Below are 19,432 nucleotides of genomic sequence, written 5' to 3'. Positions count from 1 at the left end.
TCCAAAATGTTTTGCTCTTTTTGCGGAAGGATTTGACATTTCTCCCTTCTTAATAATGCGCACTTATTATTACCATAACATACCCTCTGGGAGAGAAAAATACGCTTCTTGCTAGGCCTCTCCTCAAGCAGAGTAATAAAAAAAATCAACATTAATGACTTCCCTTGTTGTATAATTCTGATGCTTACACGTAAAAGCGCGAAGCTACGAATATGATTCCAAACTCGTCGCAATACAGTGGTGTTGAGATCTACGCCAGCGCACGAGCCGTCGTGAGGCATATCGGCCAACGCACGCCTGGCCAGTTATTTTTTTTAACCTGTGGTCGGGAAGGCGCATCGTAGGAGTATTTATCTCTAAACGACAGATTGAGGCAAGCTTTCTCGCTAACAGTATCCGCTACCAAAGGCCTCGCCCGACAAGTCACCAGTATCTTCATCATCAGCGTGACTACGCCCACTGCAGGGCAAAGAACTCTCCCATATTCTCTCGAAGTAACCCTGTGCTTGCCCAGTTGCGGCCACCCCATCTCCGAAAACTTCTTAATTTCACCCGCCCCCTGCCCCGCTTGCCTTCTCCTGGAATCCACTCTGTTACCCTTAAGGAGCACCAGTACAACCTTTGCGTTACATGCCCTGCCCAAGCCCATTTCTTCCTCTGGATTTCGACTAGGATGTCATTAACCCGCAGTTATTCGTTCACCCACTCCGCCCGCTTCCGATCTCGTAACGTTACATCTATCATTTTTCTTTCCATGGCTCGCTTAGTTCTCCTTAAGCTGAACCCTCTTTGTTAGCATCCACGTTTCTGGCTCATAGTTGAGTACCGGTAAGATACAGCTGTTCTATACTTTTCTCTTAAGGAATATTGGTAAACTGCCATTCGTTACCTGAGAGAACCTGTCATATGCGCTCCACCCCATTCTTCTTCTACCGTCTCCAGACTACGCCCACTGCAGGAGGAACTTACATATCTCATTATAGCCCCTGACTCTTATGCCTCGTGCCACGTTTACTTTTCCTTCAGATCAACTCCATTACCTAAGGGACCATCGAAACGTGGCGGTCTCATTTCGATGGAACCCAGCCATGAAGGCGCCCTAGTGCTGCGCGATATCAGCGCTCGTTAAAGATTTCCATTTGTTCAGAAATGTTCCGGATACCCCCCACTATGGCCCCTTGCCCTCTCTTTCTTCTTGAACTCTCACATTTCACCCTGCCCTGAGGGCACGCTTGAGGTGTCCACCAAAATGTGAGACAGTTAATAAGAATTTCATTTCGGCAAATATTATTTCATATACTATTATCCAATATTGTGCCTTCGCAAATTACACGTTATGCCCATGGGCAGTACCTAATCCTGAGTTCGACTAGGATGTCATTAACTCGCATTTTTTCTCGTATACATTGTGTTGTCTTCCTGTATCCTTAAGTTTCGCATTCCATATCTCGCTGCGCTCTCCACAATTTAATTTTAACACCTTTCGTCCACCTTGAAGTTTAAGCCCTATAGGTTAGCACCGGTAAGGTACAGCTGTTCAATGCATTCTACTTGATTGAAATGGGCTATATGTGAGAGTCCCTGTCAAACACACTCGACCCCATTCTGATACTGCGAGTTACCGCACGCTCGTGGTCTGCATAAGCGGTAACTACATACCCTAAAAGAGTATATTTCTTTGCCACTTCCAATGTTTCGCAGTCTACCGCATACTACCGCTCTCTTAGGAGAGCATTGGATGATATTGCAACGTATAATCTCTGTAAAGACGACGTGCAGGAAGTGCCCGGTGTGCGCGCTACCCGCCGGTGTTCGCCGTGATCTGTGCCCTGTGCTACGGCCGTCCTTGTGCCTATCTATACTTCGGGCCACGTAACAATATTTGACCCACCGGTCTGGCTTGCGTGTGTGGGACTTCTCTCATACTTTTCAGTTCAGCACCTCATTTAGTTAGCGAAGCAATGTGGAAAAAAAATTGAAGATTTCCAAGATACTCTCCCATAGCTTCATTCCGGAATCTTCCCAATCCAGTTCTGTGATTACCTGCCTTAAACACGAAGTGACTAGTACTGGAGTAATTGTGCCTCCTTCCATAGCAGAATTCGGTAATGATTTTTTGTCACTTTGCCTGTGAAGGACTGAGCTCGCTTTGAAACCTGTTCTACAACCTCCTTACTTAATGCCTGCATGTTTTCTAAGGTTTGAACTGAGTGAAATGCTGTCGTAATCTAGCGAGACTACATACAGAGCCCTCTTCTATATGAACGCTACGCAAAATAAGTAACCGATTGCAATTTGTATGTCTGAAATGTACCTGGCTAGAGTAATCAATTACAAGCCCAGAAAAATACGAGGACGATTAGAGAAAATTATTCGATCACTATTTCGCTATTTGCACTGCAACTTCAATTGTCATACAAGAAATTTGTTGCGACAACAGTAACGAACTGCGGCTTAATTGCTTGATATTCGTGCGACAGCACTCTTCCGAAGTGTAAACTTCGACCAAGATCTTGCGATGCTTGTGGGTTTGCGAGATTTGTAGGTTTGCACGAAGCAAAACAATTGAATTTAAAAATCCACAGACACATTGCCGCAATTTCGATTCGAACCCGCGGTGATGCGAGCGTTTCAGCTTCTCTGGCTGCTGCACGAGAGAACTAGGTTATCGCCGCTACCAGTGCCCGCCCTGGGCCGGTTCGCTCCTCCTTAGGCGACCTGGCCACCACCGGGTGCCCCTGGGGTCACCATATCGACGCCCAGCTTAGCGCGGACACCCGATCAAAAAATTTTCACCTGCCGTGTCAGTGCAAGTGTTGCTGACATGTTTTACTTCTTTGTACCCGTTGTGAAAATGCAATAACGAAAAAAAGAATCGCCGCTACCAGTAACATGTCGTGTTAAACTGCTACAACCTCTCGCGCTGTGGATAGCACATCGTCTGCATCATCAAGTGATACAACTATCAACTAATATTCGCGATTCGGTGGTAGTGACCGATAGATTTGAGCTGCATGCGCTGGCGTGAGCAGCGTTGTGGAGAAACACTCCTCTAGAGCAATATGCGTTGGCGTTGACAACATTGGTGCAGAAACGCGGCACTTGAGTGTAGGCACTGGCACTGACAATGAAAGAGTTGAATACGCGCTTAACTGGCTTTGTGGGCAAGTCGGTACCTAAGTCGAGCTTTCAAATACGTGGTGGTGGTTTCTACCTCCTAAATGCTGCGTTTTCGCTCAATATTTCGTGTTCAGCAATGCTAAACCGCATCATTTTTTTCTACACTTTATATTCAAGGGGAGCATTGTTAGAAGCTGTCATCGCTAATTTTTCTACCTTTCCTTGTGAACAGATTAGTAGCTACACTGAACGCTCACTGAACACTACTATAGACTAGACACTACACCAAAGAGGCCAAGTCTGATCTGATAAGGGGGCTCGCTGTCGGCTCTTGTCACCAAGATCTGGTCCCACCTAAGGACTGGTACTTCTTTTATCAGGTGGAGATCAGCGTGGCACCGAGATTCGAACCGTGATTCCTTTTTATACGACGTAGATGCTCTACCCCTATGCTATGGCTGCATCGCCGGCTTATTCTGGAGCAAATAAATCATGACATCAAAGAAGGTGCAGAAAATGTGAAGGTTACAACGTCGATAGAACAACACAATACCACGACTCCACTAGTGCAACGTGTTTCGAGGGATGAAGCGTCTCAGGCAAGTTACAGGGAGTAGCACAAAGTTCCTACAGAAACAGCAATGCGCAAGCCTCACCTAAACGCGGCACAACGCTGCGCCCGTCGTGGGAACTTAAGATGGTTTATTTCGGCTTAACGCGATGTCATCTGACGGGGTGATCCGTGTCGCAGCCACTCACAGCACATTACACGCCAGGTAGTGCTGCTGCCCGGACGGGAGGGACGCCCCTCCCCAGGCACTGTGTATGAACGCCTCGCAGCAATCGTGCCTGAGAGATGATACAACCATGTGCGTGGGCACTGCTCCCGCGCTTTACTCCGTTAGGTGGGCTGATGCTTCCGCAGTTATCTAGCCGTTACCGCGGTCACTTGCCTCTTCAACGCGCTGCCGGGGAAGAAATTGCTGTGCACGCGCAGTGGTTTTGTAGCTGAGTGCATTCGCGTGGACAAGAACGATGCCGAAACCGAGGGCGCGTGCGGTGCAGCCCTGTCCGCATGGTCGTAAAGGGTCATGAGCCCGAGAAGGTAAATCGCCTTCATATGCTTACCTGGTAGTCGCTCCAACAACGCCTGCCAGAAATATTCCGCAAAATCCCAAAAATGTCGAAAAATGAGTGTTGACATAATAAGGTATGATCTGAAAATATTTTGTACAATGCCATTGTAGCTATAGTGGGTGTTGTACAACGAACTTTCCTCTTGTATTTACTGCTTCAAAGTTTTTAAGCACATTTGAAAATTTATGACCTAGAGAATTTTATTGAAGTTAGGATAACTCTTCCTTTGCTTTAAGATAACAATACTCTGCACAGGTAATTCTTGAGAAATTTAGTTTCAAGATTTATTGCTCATTAGCTTAAAATGAATGCGTTGCCTAACAAAATACTTATGGGTGCAAAGCAGGATATCAAGTCGTAGTTAAGCAACAGTGTAAGCAATAGCAATAGTGTAAGCGCAGTATGGTTTTGTTGGTGGATTTATGGGGTACGTTTAACGTCCCAAAGCGATTTAGGCTATGAAGGACGCCATAATTTCGACCACCTGCGGTTTAACATGCACTGACATTTTTAGCGTTTTATCATCAACATAAGCGTTTCGCCTCCATTGTAACGCGTCCGCCGTAGCCAGGATCGAACTCGCGGCTTTTGGCTCTGCAGCCGAGCACCAGGACCTTGCAGCTACCGCGGCGGCTCCCAGAACGGTTCATTGCCGTACATCTACTCGTAGCAGGAAATTAAAGTGCATGTTTTTTGTAACACATTATCAATGCCACAGGATGCATTGTCCACATATAAGCGATTGCAAAAGCGTCCGCAAACCTTTTAAATTTTGTTTAGTGCAGTTTTTGAGCCACATCAACCAGGCGAGCTGAACACTTTATATTTCAAAAGAAAGGCAGTACTCTCAACAAAAACTACCAGGAACATTCAGCACAGTAATATAATGCAAGGCATTCATTTGGACTGAAGCTAAAGCACTTCAATATAAAGAATATGCTTATTGGAATTTTTCTCGGAAAGAATTGTTTGTCGTGCGAAGCCATGTATTAAAGAAATTTTGAAATTTATAATCAGTCCCAGATTATGTAAAGATCCTACAAAAAAGAATAAAATGAGCAGAAAAGCTACGGTAATTCGGTTCGTTCGTTGAAATTCCTGTTTCAATTAATTCGTCTTCTATATATCATAAGTCCTTTGCAAGCAAAGCGCAGAAAAAAAATAGGAATTGTAACTGCGCACTTTATTTTTCTTTTGCGGAATTAGAGCAGAACACTCTAAAAAAATATACTTCAGAGAGAGATGTAGAAGCGGTTTTCTATGCTATTCGATACCCTGCTTTGAACAAGGATGTAATATAATCAGTATAACGCAGCTAACAGGACACAGCGGTTAAGTTCATTCAGGATTGTCGTACCTGGTCAGTCCTACTGATGACACCTGCTAGCAAAGGGTCACAGTCCCGATACCAGTATGCCATGATTAGGCCCAAGCCGGCAGCCATCAGGAAGTAACCAATGATAAGCAGCGTGCCCAACCAGGCAGTTCTGCGTAGATGCGTGACAAAGTAAAAAATGTTTTCCATTTCAATGTAATAATCTATTCATATCTGCGCGCAGGATGTCATAGGCTCCGGAACGTAACAGGCGACCTTAGCTGTATAACAATGAGCAATGCTATTAACGCTCACGAAAGAACTTGTACATGATATTATTAAGCACACAAACATTTTTGGCTAGAAATAAGGACGTTTTCAGTCTGCAGTCTTCCTGTTTGACTATTTCTGCTGCGGAAAACTATGGAGCCAATGTAGCGAGTGGTCACCATGCTACTTTTTGTTCACAATCATAGCCTAGACACTTTTAATGTTTTATGGTTTGTGGGGTTAGTGACCTAAAGTGACTCAGGCTATGAGAGAGGCCGCAGTCAAGGGCTCCGGAAACTAAGACCACCTGGAGTTCTTTAACGTGCACTGACATCGCACAGTACACGGGCCTCTAGCATTTCGCTTCCATCGAAATGCGACCGCCGCGGCTTGGATCGAACCCGCGTCCTTCGGGCAGCAGCCTAGCTGCATAACCGCTGAGCCACCGCGCGGCAATTTTCAAGTTTTCAATTTCTGCATGTTAATGAGGCCCCACAAGGAAGAGGGCGGAGACGTAGAAAGACAGAACCTTGTGGTGTCTCTAACACGTATCAGTACCAACTCGCCGAGTTTTCCACTTTTTGCATTTCAAGTTTAGTTCTACGCGTGAATGAGGGGTCAAGTTTCTTACAGACCTATGTTTTCTCTTGGCGAATCTGATACAGTTCTTCCGAGAAATTTTTTTTCTACCTTAAGGTAATTTCAATAGATGGTAGAAACTCCTGTAGTGTGGACGAACGTAATGACAGTGCCATAAGGAAAGCCGTTAATTTCAGTAGCTGAAAACTCGCAACGAATACCATGACTCACGTATATTTATGAATCATGTTCTAAAGGCTTATGCAAAACCACGAAGGAAGCGACTGAACCTTTCATTCATTTATAACTTCACAGTTCGCGGTCTCTCGAAAAATAAAATATGTTGGTACACGCAAAACGACATTTTCGCACAACAGAGAGCTTTGTGTGCACGTATATTGCAGTCAGGATGTCGACTGGATAACAAAACACGCTAACAGCAAGTGCAGCGAAAATCGTTGTATGAAGATTATCCGTGCCCACATTGCTCTTTGATGAGACGCTACATCTCCCATAAATGCCCCAGCTTAGGAACATGAACAGTATTTAGAGTGAGCCTGCATATACAGATTTTAGCATGCTATTATTGTGCAGAGACGGGATACTTTTTGGTTTAGTACAATGAAAATCATAGGCGTAACGTTAAGAGATCGGAAGAGGGCGTAGTGGGTGAGGGAACGAACGCGGGTTAATGATATCTTAGTTGAAATCAAGAAGAAGAAATGGGCTTGGGCAGGGCATGTAATGCGAAGGCCAAATAACCACTGGTCCTTAAGGGTAACGGAGTGGATCCAAGAGAATGCAAACGTAGCAGGGGACGGCAGAAAGTTAGGTGGGCGGATGAGATTAAGAAGTTTGCGGGGATACAGTGGCGGCAACTGACAAAGGACAGGGTTAATTGGAGATACATGGGAGAGGCCTTTGCCCTGCAGTGGGTGTAGTCAGGCTGATGATGATGATGATGACAATGAATGGGTTAGGTTATCTGTAGAGTTTTGGTTGTTAACCCGAGTCTGTCTTGTGCAGACAATTTTTTCGGTCATACGATCATGCGAGAAGGTAAGAGTACCGTTGTCTGATTTAAAACACGTGTTATAAACAAAACAAAGTTTTATTTTGCTTGGAGCTGTAAAACCATCCTAATATGATTCAAGCCTAAGGGATATATTAATGTACGAGAGACTTCACACCCAGATTATAAAAGGGGACACAACATCGACAGCCCTGGGGTTTGTACCACATTAAGAGAAACTGAAACTCTAGTTGTGCTATTTGTGTATACTGCACTCAGGTATTGCAGTATACTGCAATCAGGCACTGCAGTATACTGCATTAAGTATATTGCATTCAAACTTACACAGAATGCAACAGGCCTTTCAAAGGCTTTCGTGCCCTACATTTGAGATGCGGATTTCAAAGACCTGACGCTCGATGGTTGTCGGTTGTTCTTTGTACTCCTGCTACATTTTTCTAAAGCGCCAAGAAGATTTAAGATAAAGAGAAACAAAACAAAGAAAGCGGCCTGGAGAATTCTTTTTCCAGTCGCGTGAGTCATACTTCAAGTAAAAGAAAAACCGATAAAACACCATAAGTGCGCTCTCGTAATACCAACTAGCTGGGACGAAAATTACAACGCGAGGCCGGTATCTTCGTTCTGAATATAAAGGCGATTTCGGAATAAGATTCCCTTTTTATTAAAGGCATCAGTTAAAAGCGTATGTCTTCATAGGCATTGCGAAGGAGCCGCCGCGGTGGCTCAGTAGTTATGGTGCTCGGCTGCTGACCCGAGAGACGCGGGTTCGATACCGGCCGCGGCGGTTGAATTTCTTTGGAGGAAAAATTCTAGAGGCCCGTGTACTGTGCGATGTCAGTGCACGTTAAAGAACCCCAGGTGGTCGAAATTTCCGGAGCCCTCCACTACGGCGTCTCTCATAGCCTTAGTCTCTTTGGGACGTTAAACCCCATAAACAAACAAAACAAACGCATTGCAAAGGCTATGGAGCATATTTATAATTAGGCGCATAGCTATGCAATTTCTACTGTGGCACACATGCATGATATGCACATGTGAAAGTTTGATTGTTTCTCAGTTTTGTGTGAGTTTTCATTTGAAAAAAAAAAAAAAAATCTGCCTCATAATTTTTTGAACGCAGCCGCCTCGAGTTGCTCATCAGTGTAACTTTTTTCGCCCCAGTTGCTGTGCTGGGCAGATTTTAACGCTCATAAACGTTAATAACGCAACGACAGCTTTGACGAAAAAGCGAAATGGAAGAAGGCTTTTTATCGTCTCTTCGTGGTGAGGTCGGAAACGCTTCCCCCATTATTTGACTCCTGATAAACCCCCGGATGTATAACCGGTGGGTGCCCGACGGGACTGCAGATCTTACCCGGCACCTCCTGCATGAAAGGCGGATGCTCAAACTACTAGGACACTGCCGCAGTACTTGGGAGCCTTCGTGAGAAAATGGATGAACAAATAGCATATATTACATGACCGCTTCGTCATCCTCCCTCAAGAAAAACTGGGACGAAAAAGGTTACACTGATGAAGAAGTGGAGACGCCTGCGTTTAAAAAAATTTTGATGCAGGCTTTTTCAAATGTAATCTCACTCGAAACTGCGAAGTCATCTAATTTTCACTACCTACTCCACTATTCCAGTAGTATCCAAAAGCATTTCGAGTATAGCCAAACTGCTCCTGAAAACACTAACATGCAGGCCAAGATCGGTGACGCCCGAAAAATAGGTTACGCAATCAGCTCTTGTTCGCTCATACCCGCAACGCACCACTATGTACGACGACGCTATCAGGTTTAACTCCAAAAAAATGCACATGTGCAAAGCATATTAGGCTGTTTCCTATTTGATGAAGCAGAATAATGCCACCTTTTCGCGTCGCGGAGAGACCTGGAAGCCAAGTACCGCTGCACCATGACCTGGTCAAGACCGGCGCGGTAGATCCAAGACCAATACAGTCCGATGAGACATGACCACATGTTTTCGTCTTGAGTGAGGTCTAGCTTGTACCTAGAAAAAATGAGAGCATGCATGTCAAAGGCTGATCTCTTGACGGTACGAAGGTATTTTGACGACATAAGGAAGAATTCACCAAATTTTTGAACCACAATCTATTGGCGCTGCTTTAACATATCGCTTATTGAAGAACATAAAGAACTTTGTTAGTCTGTGGGTTAGTTCGATAGCGCTTTAGTTTATGAAACATCAGCTTCGCAAAAACAGATTTATCATAAACATAAAATCGCTTTACCGCCCTACCAAGAGCTTGAAGTAATTGCAAAGGAGTAACTTCAACCGTGTTTTTTTTCTGATACTGATTTGGCACAGAATAGCAGGAACCTGGGCTAGTTGATTCGTGTGGATCCTTTTAACTGGGCTACTTTGCTAACACGCACGGACAACAAGAGGGCAGTTATTTTTGTCGATGTCTGCTAGCTCAGTAATCTGAGTTTCAGTGATTCGCTCTGGAGAAAATAATCAGGCACAGGAACCATGAGTGAAGGTGAATAACACTGCATAGTTGAAACACACTGCTGTCCTAACTGGTTTAGGGCATGTTTTATAAATGTCAGTTTTTGGCAAATGAGACGAAATGCATAACAAAAGGCATCGAAATCGATACACAAGGAATTACATGGATTAGCAAATGTTATGCCTGTGTTTATAATTTCAAACTTGTTCGTTTATTTACCTGCGCATTTTTAGTGCCACACATTATTGCGTGTAGACACTTCTGCTCTGCACCCCTGCACCCTACAGTAGGTGCTCCTTGGCATAAAATAGGTCTGTTGGTAATACTGGTCATATAGTGTCCTGTTGTTTCTACTGTGTTTTTTAAATACTGAATCAATACTAGTTCCATTTGAAGAAAAGCAGGTGGCACATCTGTGTGTGTACTTGCAGATGGTACAGAAAATTCCAGCTGTGGCATCAAAAGTAGGATAACGTCATCAAGCGACCGTATTACGCGCACAGCAAGCCAAGCATCGCAAATTAAGGCGATGTTACACACGTCGTTCATTTATATATACTCGCCGCTTGCCGACATACTGTGCCGCCAGTGCTCCCAACATTCGTACCAAAAATGTGACGCAAGAATTTGTCGTACAGCGATTCAGGTGGCGTCATACGCGCGTGCGTGTGCGTGGGTAGGTGTCAATGCACCCAGGAACCGTAATGCTTTCGCACTCCCTTCGTACAATATTTTTTGTGTGGTCGTGGTTCTTGTACTCCTTTATTAATTTTTCTACGGCAAGCGCTACTTTCCTTAAGGCCACGGAATGTCCGCGGTTTTGCTTAATTCGAAGCCCGAGTGTATTCTCTGTATTACAAACAAATCCGTTGAAATGTCGGAAATTCTCGTACTCGAAGGCGTACGGTTTGAAATCTTCGAGTGTGAAGGGCCTCAGCTGCCGCGTTCGGGCGTCCCAGAGAACCTTAATGACGATGGTGGCCGGTGCGGCCACAATGACGACAGCTTGCACACAGTCGGTCCATACCACACCTCGTAAGCCACCCTGCACACGTAAGGCATTGTGGTGAACTTCTGTCTTTTCTATAAGCGATTGTTACACAGAGATACTAGAAGTAATACTGAAGTTTGCTTAGATATATAGGGGAGCATAAAAAAAGAAAAATCTCAGAACATATTGGGGGGAACACATATATTTCAAAAAGGCGGTATGGTACGTAGAGATTCTGAATTCGGAATGATACCTTTACTTAGCCGTAAAAAAATCTCATTGTTTTAGTACTAAATTATTTACGAAAACAAGAAAAAACCGATTGCGCTGCAACCAGCGTTAAATTTGATAAATGCGCTCTGTATTTAGGGAGAATAATAAATGAAATATTTGCGGGCGTAACTTATCTCTGTTACTTCGGTCACCTCTTTCCTTCTGAAAACTGTGGAGTTCAAATTTTTCTCGCAAAATCAGGTCCTTGTGATCTTAATATTTAAAGTGGTTTTTTGGCGCAGCCGCGGGAAGGCTGCTTGATATTTACTTCTTCCCGACGTCGGGTTAGTTATCGTTTTTAAGACTGATAGACCAGTCAAGAATGTTCGCAAGGGAGAGATCACGCGCAGGCAACCCACGGTGCAAGATATTGGTAAAGATAATAAAATACCTTAACTCTGAAGGCTGCAAGTCATATTTAATGAATGTCCCACCGGCAGCATCGGTCATTAGAATGCAAAAGCTTGGTAATGATGAACAGCATTTATTCAAAGTTTATAACCCTGAATCGTTACCTATAAACATTGAAATGAGGCCCTTATAGCATCAGAGGAAACCGTAAGCATTAGAGGCGGAAGGAGCAATGCTGCTGTGGTTTTCAAGAAATTTAGAGCGCTGCAGAAATATAACGAACCACGCGGTGTGGTGCAGAACCTAACCCCCTTGGACTCCATATACAAGCACCGGAAGAATTTTCCATATCCACTTAACGTTCCAAAAATATGAAAAACTTGTATCAGCACATCTCCAAAATCTGTGTATGTAGTTTCGTCCCGAGAAAGCAACAAGGAATTGGGTGAACCATAAATCTCTAAGATAATGGATAATAGTGCCGTTTACAAGAAATGGTTCGGAGCGGAGCGGGAAACGTGTCATGCATTTTCATCTTAAAAGTGTGGACCACCACCAAATATATCCACGAAAATTTTTGTAATGTGCAATGAGATGTTGATTCAAGGACAATACATATGAATGAGTGATGGAGTTTCATTTGCAAAGGAAGGCCCGTGGCGATTTTCGGGGGATGGTGAAGCAGAACATTCATCACATAAAGTAATAGTGGAATTCGAGTTCATACGGCTACAAACCGGAAAGAGGGCATCAGCAACCGACTAAGTGGGGTGAGAAGCCCTGCATCGCAGCGCTTGTATAAGGCTAGTTAACGGCAGCAGGTTTCCCCTTAATGTTGTGGAGGGGAAAATAAGGCAGTTGGTTAAAGTCATTGATATGTGTGAGTGCGCCATGCTTGGCTGCCAGGGCGCCACTGCCTCGATCAAAGAAGAAACATTGCCGTGTTAGTCGAAATAGATCATGTTTACAGTTAACCAAGCAGTACGGCCATTTCAGTAATCTACGCTGATGTCAGAGAGGTAACGGCGAATGTCGAATTGCGCGCGAGCCATTTTAGAAGAATGGTTCATGGTGCAGGAAGCATCAGCACAAACTCGTTAATGAAAACTTCGCCCGCCCGAGAACAAAAGCCTGAGCGTTGGTGTCGAGAAGACAGCAATGAATGGATTCCTGAGGTGACTAATTAATTAGAAAATGGAAGAATTCAATGCTCTTCTGATCTAATGGAGGTACGGGAAGGCACACATGGACATCCTTCTCAACATGGTCCAGCAGAGCAGTGGAGGTAGGCAGACTCTCCCTGGCCGCGTCATGAGCGTACTGATTCCCTGTGCCTGCATCCGTGCAGTCTGAAGTCCATCGGAAGCAATGTAACACCCGCGCTCTTCAAACATGGATACGATGTGATGGAGCATCGTTTGAACTAGGTTGGTAGAGGTAGGTCGGTTTAGTTCCAGTGGCGCATGACAATGTAGGATAACCCTCATCGGCAGTGATGTCGAGCATGACGGATTAATGAGTCGATTTAAGGCGTTTCAGAGCATCGTGCAGCCCCAGAAACAAGCTGTCGACCAAGTATCCCATTGGGCGATATCAGTACGAAGAATGTTCAGCGACGGGTACTCTGGAAACCTTAGGCTGTTGATAGTACGTCGTCTTTTAGACACACAGCTAATTACATGTCCTTTTCATCATAATCTCTGTCAGAAGCTGTTCGTTGCACTCCAAGGAGATGTTGCAGAGGGTCATCACGTGCAATTGGTCGAAAGCCATGTGAGCCCATTTACGTGTCCTGCCGTGGGGGTAGGTGCATTCCTGCGACCTCAAGAAAGACCCGTTTCATTACTATAATTCTGCTTGTAGTTCCATACATCGGATGAATATGCCCCTATCAGTGTCTGTAGCCATATCAACACAACACTCTTTAACTTAACTGATTGCGAATCACTCCTGAAATCATAATTAAAAATTATAGCGATGAAACCAGGAGTACCATATACAAGGTGTCCAGGCTAACTGTAGCCAAGGGTTAAAAAATAAGATATTTGAGGTAGGCCAGGGGAACCTACTTACCAACCGGCTTAGCATCATAGGCAATTTTTTGTTTTGCAATTAATTCATTAGCAATTAAGATTGCTTTCCTAAACGCGTAAATATTGACATTAGACAGCAAATACGACTAGCAAAGTTAGAGAGCACCTTCAGAAACCCCCCATTTCATTTAGTTGCGATAAAGAAAACCTTATGTGTATCTTTTTTACGATCTGCAAAGAAAGCCCGCGAAGTACAAAAAAAAAATCAAGTGAGTAGCGCATTCGCGCGCCACGATTGTGCTGCTCTAAATCCTTGTTTGAGTGAATGAAATCAGCGTCTGGTATGGCGCGACGACCCCATTGCTCCGGCAGGCCCATATATCGACGGTGATTGCGACTACCGCGCGAGCCAGTCTGCAAGCTTGACGGGGCAACCACCGTCGAAAATCCAGACCGTTGCTAATCGTGAACGTAGCTCACTTTGCTGAAATAAATGCGGGGGTGTCGATAGTATGGCCTGAGCGTCCAGCCTCGCTGTAGGCACTTTAATCGTAGAGGAAGGGTGGCGTACATTTGTCGTTACTGATTTGAGGCCCCAGGACCAAAACAACCCTGCCCCTCCGACCTAAGCTCGAGGTTGTAAGTAGGCCGGGATTAGGAGACGTTTTAGCAGTTTGATTTTTTTTGCGCATAACTTGCCAGCTAGCACCGAATTCAGCAGTATATTACGTGTATTAGAGAAATGATGTCTTACCAGGGAAGTGTACACAGTTCCCGTAAAGCCAATTGCCAGGCTGCACCAAGTAACAGGAATGTGAAATCCTGGTAAGGGAAATTACAAGCACAGTTTCATTAATGCAGTCGTTCAGGTATGCCGTTCTGCCATACAGCAGACACAGTATAAGAAAATGAAATCTCTGTAGAGTAAGCCTTGCATATGTATGGAGATGATTCAACAGGAAAATGGCGCAAAAGACGTGGACAAAAGGGACAAACACGGCAGGACCAGCGCCAACTTACAACTGTTAGCACATGTATTACATTTACATACATGTTAGCACATTTACATACGTGTTAGATGCATGTTAGCACATGTATTACATTTTATTTAATTGTACGTACAGTGTGTGTTTGAGTGCCACAAATTGTGACAGTGGGGGATTGAGAAACCAAAAGAGGATATATCCACGACATTTCCCAGTCTTTCCGACATGACAAATTGCCAAGTAATATTTTTATTTGCTAAGGCGGTACTCAATACAACCCTACACCGCCACATCTTGCAACCTACTCAGAAATATTCTGGAAGCTATCAGACTGGCGTGTTGCGACCATACCCATGAGTGTTTCACTTTAGCGGAACATGCATCGGTAAACGCTCACGGCCCACCCCGTTTTAGTGTGCGCACACATCTGGTACCAGTAACAGGAAATTATGCGCAGTTAGCACCAGAGGGGGAAATTTGAGATCAAGTATGTCGACCTCACCTCAGCCTGGAATAAAATCTCGTGACCTCGCTCGACCTCATTAGTTGAGGTTGATGTTTACGCAGGTAGCGGTCTCCACTTTATGAGAATTCACTAGTGATATCACACAACCTTACTTCAGCCTTACATTGCTATGTTGAGGACGTGGGCTCGATCTAAAAATTAATAAAAAGTGATCAAGTCATTTTTAACTTTTATTTAAATCATTCATTCAAAACCCCTGCTACTATAGTGACTATACTGATTATAGTGACCATTTATAACAGTGATATCAGTTAGACATGTACGACATTTAATACGTATCCACCTCTAGGCGTCAGAAGTCTGCAGAAAGCGTGATTAGTGATCTAGGCGTATTGCAGGGGTGTTCGTTCTTTAAGTATTGCCTAATTTTAACAAGTGTAACTTTTAAATTCAAGTGTGGTTTCACTGCACCGAGCGATGGCAAAGCTATGCGCTTCAGCTCTCTAAAGCGCACCTTGGAGAATTCTGTCCACAAGAATATAATACTACTGAAGATAGACGCCATATACGAAGAACCGGCATTGTGTTTCGAGAGCTCGGAGTGTTAACAGGTTGCGCGTTGAAGAACTTGCACCATGCACTGTTGCTAAAGGGAGCGTGAAAACCGGGGCCACTCATAGCGGCAGGCCCTTTGTGCTAACAGCCTGCAGACCGCAATGTGGCGTTTGCGGCGACCACGAAAAAGTCTTCTGTACTACTTTCAGTATTATTTATTTATCAGTTTATTTACTTAATGTACAATTTCTGTAGCATTGCAAAAACAAGAATACCTGAAGTTTATTTTGAAAAATTATGATGGCGTTCTTTGGGGTACGCCATTTCACTTTAAGTGTAGTTGATTTCAAGGTCCTTGCAGTTTTCCTACTATTCTTTAATCCCACAGCACCTTGAAAGATCTTCGAACAACACGCTCATTTTATTTACTTTATATGGTTCAAAATAAACAAGACGACTATGCCATTGCCAAGCATTGGCTCGTAGTCAAAATTCGCTCTATAGAAATAATTATGGGAGGCTTCTTGGGCTCAAAAAAAAAAAATAGGCAGCTCAAATACGCGTTCCCATGCGCAGGCTTCTGCAGCCTCTTCCTTCAACCAAACTCAGATTAGCCCCGCCGCGGGCTCAGTGGTTATGGCGCTCGGCTCCTAGCCCATAAACGCGGGTTCGATCCCGGCCGCGGTGGCTGAATTTCGATGGAGGCGAAATTCTAGAGGCCCGTGTACTGTGCGATGTCAGTGCACGTGAAAGAAACCCAGGCGGTCGAAATTTCCGGAGTCCTTCACTACGGCGTCCCTCATAGCCTGAGTCGCTTTGGGACGTTAAACCCTAATAAACCAAACCAAACCGAACTCAGATTAGAAGCAAAAAATTGTTTGAACTCTGTATCTGCAATATAGAGCTATACCCTCAAAGCTACGGCGGTGCTTGCGGCATCGCGTGCATTACGCAAAGCCTTTCTTGTCTTTAGGTTCAAGGTTTGAGTGAATGCATAAAAATATCTTCCGGCAACCTACGCTGCCGATACCACGAGCACGTTATGGAAGCCTTCACTTCTTCGCACTCTGTTTCTACGTGATATGGGTTTGCTTAAGGGTCGAGCTATGGAATGGCCCGAATATAGAACCCTTCCCCCCCCCCCCCCCTCCCTTCCAGCCACTGAATCCCTGTTTTGGCTCCACTCTGAAGGAAAAACGCGGCTCCGGAAAAACAATTGAAGAAAGCTTAGTAAGTTGTTAAGCATGTGGCCGATTCTCTCCTAAGCAGCTCACCAACCTACGTCATCTGATAACCACCTTTTAGCGTAACACAGGACGAGGACACAGAACGGTCGGTGTTTAAACGATTGTCTCTGAGAGCACAGCGCAATGTAAAGAAAAAATGAACAAATGGGGTGCTATTATAGCATTGTAATGAATGCTAAGGGTGTACACCTCTCTATGATAAGACAGTTCAAATGTGCTAAAAAAAGCATGGATAAGCGCGCGCGGGAAACAATTGAAGCTGAAAAATTAGATCGATTAGGAAGTGTCTGCCTTAGTGCCCCCTTTGTTAATATTCCCCCCCCCCAAAAAAAAAAAAAAATTGCATTCATTCGGGCTCGATGACATCACGTATAGACGGTGATACCACGGCAGTGCAGTACGTATATGCAGATGTGTTTCTTCACAATAATGTTTTTGGAAGTTAGCGCTATGCGTGTGTCCACTCGTTCTGTGTCCTTGTCGTGTGTTGGCCTAAAGATGGTTTTAGGTCAGAACCAACAAGCCCAAGTTTCTACCTTATAGAACCAGCTAAACCCTTTCGAGGAAAAGGCAGGAAAGAACGGTGATAAAAACTTACAGACCAAACTCTCTGACTAAAAACAAAAAAGGACCTCTATACACGCTGTTAAGCGCGGGTTGCCCGCGGCAGCACCACGGCTTCCATGAATAGCGGGCAACGTTCTGCAGCAGAATCAGCCCTAAGGGTCATTACGGTGGAGCCGTCGAAAGCAAGGAGTTGGCCGCGGAATCCGTTATTCCATAGGTGGCAAACTGAATATCAAGAGCCATTGCGCAATTCGGTTATGTGCTCTAAATTCGCTTCGGAAGAGGCGCTATCGCCGTAAGAAGGAGAGACTTCCAAAGGCAACGGCCTCACAACCATACTATGCTGAATGACGACCTCATTCGCCATCAAATTCACGCAGTATGTTGAGGTCCGATTTGCTGACTTCATTTATCAAGTTTGGATCTGGCCCTGGCCCCTACCTCACTTCACATGGTGAAGCCGAGATCACTTGAGGTTGGTGTCGACATCGTGCTGCAGAAATCTCATGATGTGTAGTGCTGTATGTGACTAGGTTAAAGCTGTTGGTGAGCTAAACAGGCAATTTTTTCATACCCCTGGCTTCTGATAACACTGCCACTGAGAACGCAGCGTGATATGGGAGTTCTCGCAAGCACACTCGGCAGTGCGCTCTCTGTCCAAATGTGTTATTTGCTTGCACAAAAGGAAGACATGCACGTGTTCATACTCGTACCTGTTGACACTGCTAGTGAAGCAGTGTATATGCACAGCGCCCCCAGAGTTTGCTGGAAATAAGAACACAATTTATTGCGGTCATGCAGTTGTCTTTGTTCATGAGCATTTCATACAAAACCACATAAAAGGTAAAATACACGTATATCGCCTATAAAGTATAAGAAAGAAGGATTAATTCAGCTGCTAACATATATACAGGTTCTTCAACGTCTATCATTCGACAACGAATTTTTCGTCTTCGCTATCTCTGACACCGTATTGCATAATCGTGCTCCAAAATTTCAGGGCATAAATATTTGCGGACGCTTAATTATTATGAAGAGCTTGGCATGCAGAAACTTGGTAGAAGGCCGCCTTCAAAGTGATTGAAAAAATACGCTGTATCGTACAGTTTTTAATGAACTGTTTTTAATTACTAAGAACACTAGATATCAGATGCCAGCGCGCTTGACAATTGACTTGCTACGACACTTTCTTCCCATAGTTCTTAGACTCAAAATTTGTTTATTCATTTTATCAATAATATTGATACTATAGACGCAGTGATTGAGAGAGATGCAACAGATGGTTCACATAAGTATGTAACAGTTGAGGACTATCATGAGAATGAAACTGAGGAACAGTTGTGACAAATGAGAGGTATGTTCACAATAATTACTAATATCAACAGCACCGAAACCCTTCCAGGAGGTTTTACTCTCAGTATATGTTTGTGAAAGTGTGGAGTTCTAATAAGTGTTTTGAATGGTGTACAATGACCTATGACTCTAATGTGTAGTGAACCGTAAAATTAGAAACTTGTTTACCCCTGATATAACACAGAAGCTATAAATACAGCGGCTGATATCAGCTTCCTCACAAACAGAAAGACGTTGGAAGAATTCACCAGAAGATTATTTCCAAGGTTTACACCTGGAGCGATGTATGAAACAGCGCTTTCGATTTCGTAAGCATTTAGCTGTCTCCTGGGCTGTAGCAAGATATCAACTTTCAGTCCAGCACAATGGCGTCAGGAAAAGCAGGGCTTGCTCGGCTAGTGTCTTTTGAAATTCAACTGAGAACTAAAAATGTACTGTACTACGACCACGTATGCGTATGCATTCGCTGCCCGCCTAGGTCGCATAATGAAAACTGGCATGTTTGAAGCAGCGATAAGTCGCTTGCGCTCAAGCCTCTTGCTTGCGGACTAACTTGAAATATTTCTTTTCGCCATTAAAGATGATGATGATGGAAAGCGACGTCTGCAAACCGTTGCAAACTTCTGGGCGAAGAAGAAGCCAAACCTGTCGTAAGCATTCTGAAAATTTCCGCTCCAATGGTATGCTAATAGATGCACG

At 44.3% G+C, this 19,432-nt stretch overlaps 1 protein-coding gene across 1 annotated transcript in view; it reads right to left on the bottom strand.

Annotated features, from left to right (window-relative positions):
* LOC149362550 (sodium-coupled monocarboxylate transporter 2-like) overlaps nucleotides 1-19,432 on the bottom strand; it is a 38,589-nt gene that overhangs the window by 12,675 nt on the left and 6,482 nt on the right. The window contains exons 3-8 of the mRNA XM_089569752.1: nucleotides 18,094-18,145; nucleotides 14,314-14,381; nucleotides 10,805-10,956; nucleotides 9,308-9,448; nucleotides 5,615-5,744; nucleotides 4,249-4,337 (exon numbers count right to left, since the gene is read on the bottom strand). Coding sequence (XP_089425878.1) covers nucleotides 4,249-4,337; nucleotides 5,615-5,744; nucleotides 9,308-9,448; nucleotides 10,805-10,956; nucleotides 14,314-14,381; nucleotides 18,094-18,145 — 632 coding nt within the window. The remainder of the gene's footprint in view (nucleotides 1-4,248; nucleotides 4,338-5,614; nucleotides 5,745-9,307; nucleotides 9,449-10,804; nucleotides 10,957-14,313; nucleotides 14,382-18,093; nucleotides 18,146-19,432) is intronic.

Source organism: Amblyomma mixtum, chromosome 2, assembly GCF_055824585.1.
Source record: "Amblyomma mixtum isolate Tamu chromosome 2, ASM5582458v1, whole genome shotgun sequence".
In the NCBI taxonomy this organism is placed as follows: Eukaryota; Metazoa; Arthropoda; class Arachnida; order Ixodida; family Ixodidae; genus Amblyomma; species Amblyomma mixtum.
Note: the sequence above shows the minus strand (reverse complement) of the source record. Positions and strands in the feature narration are given on the sequence as shown.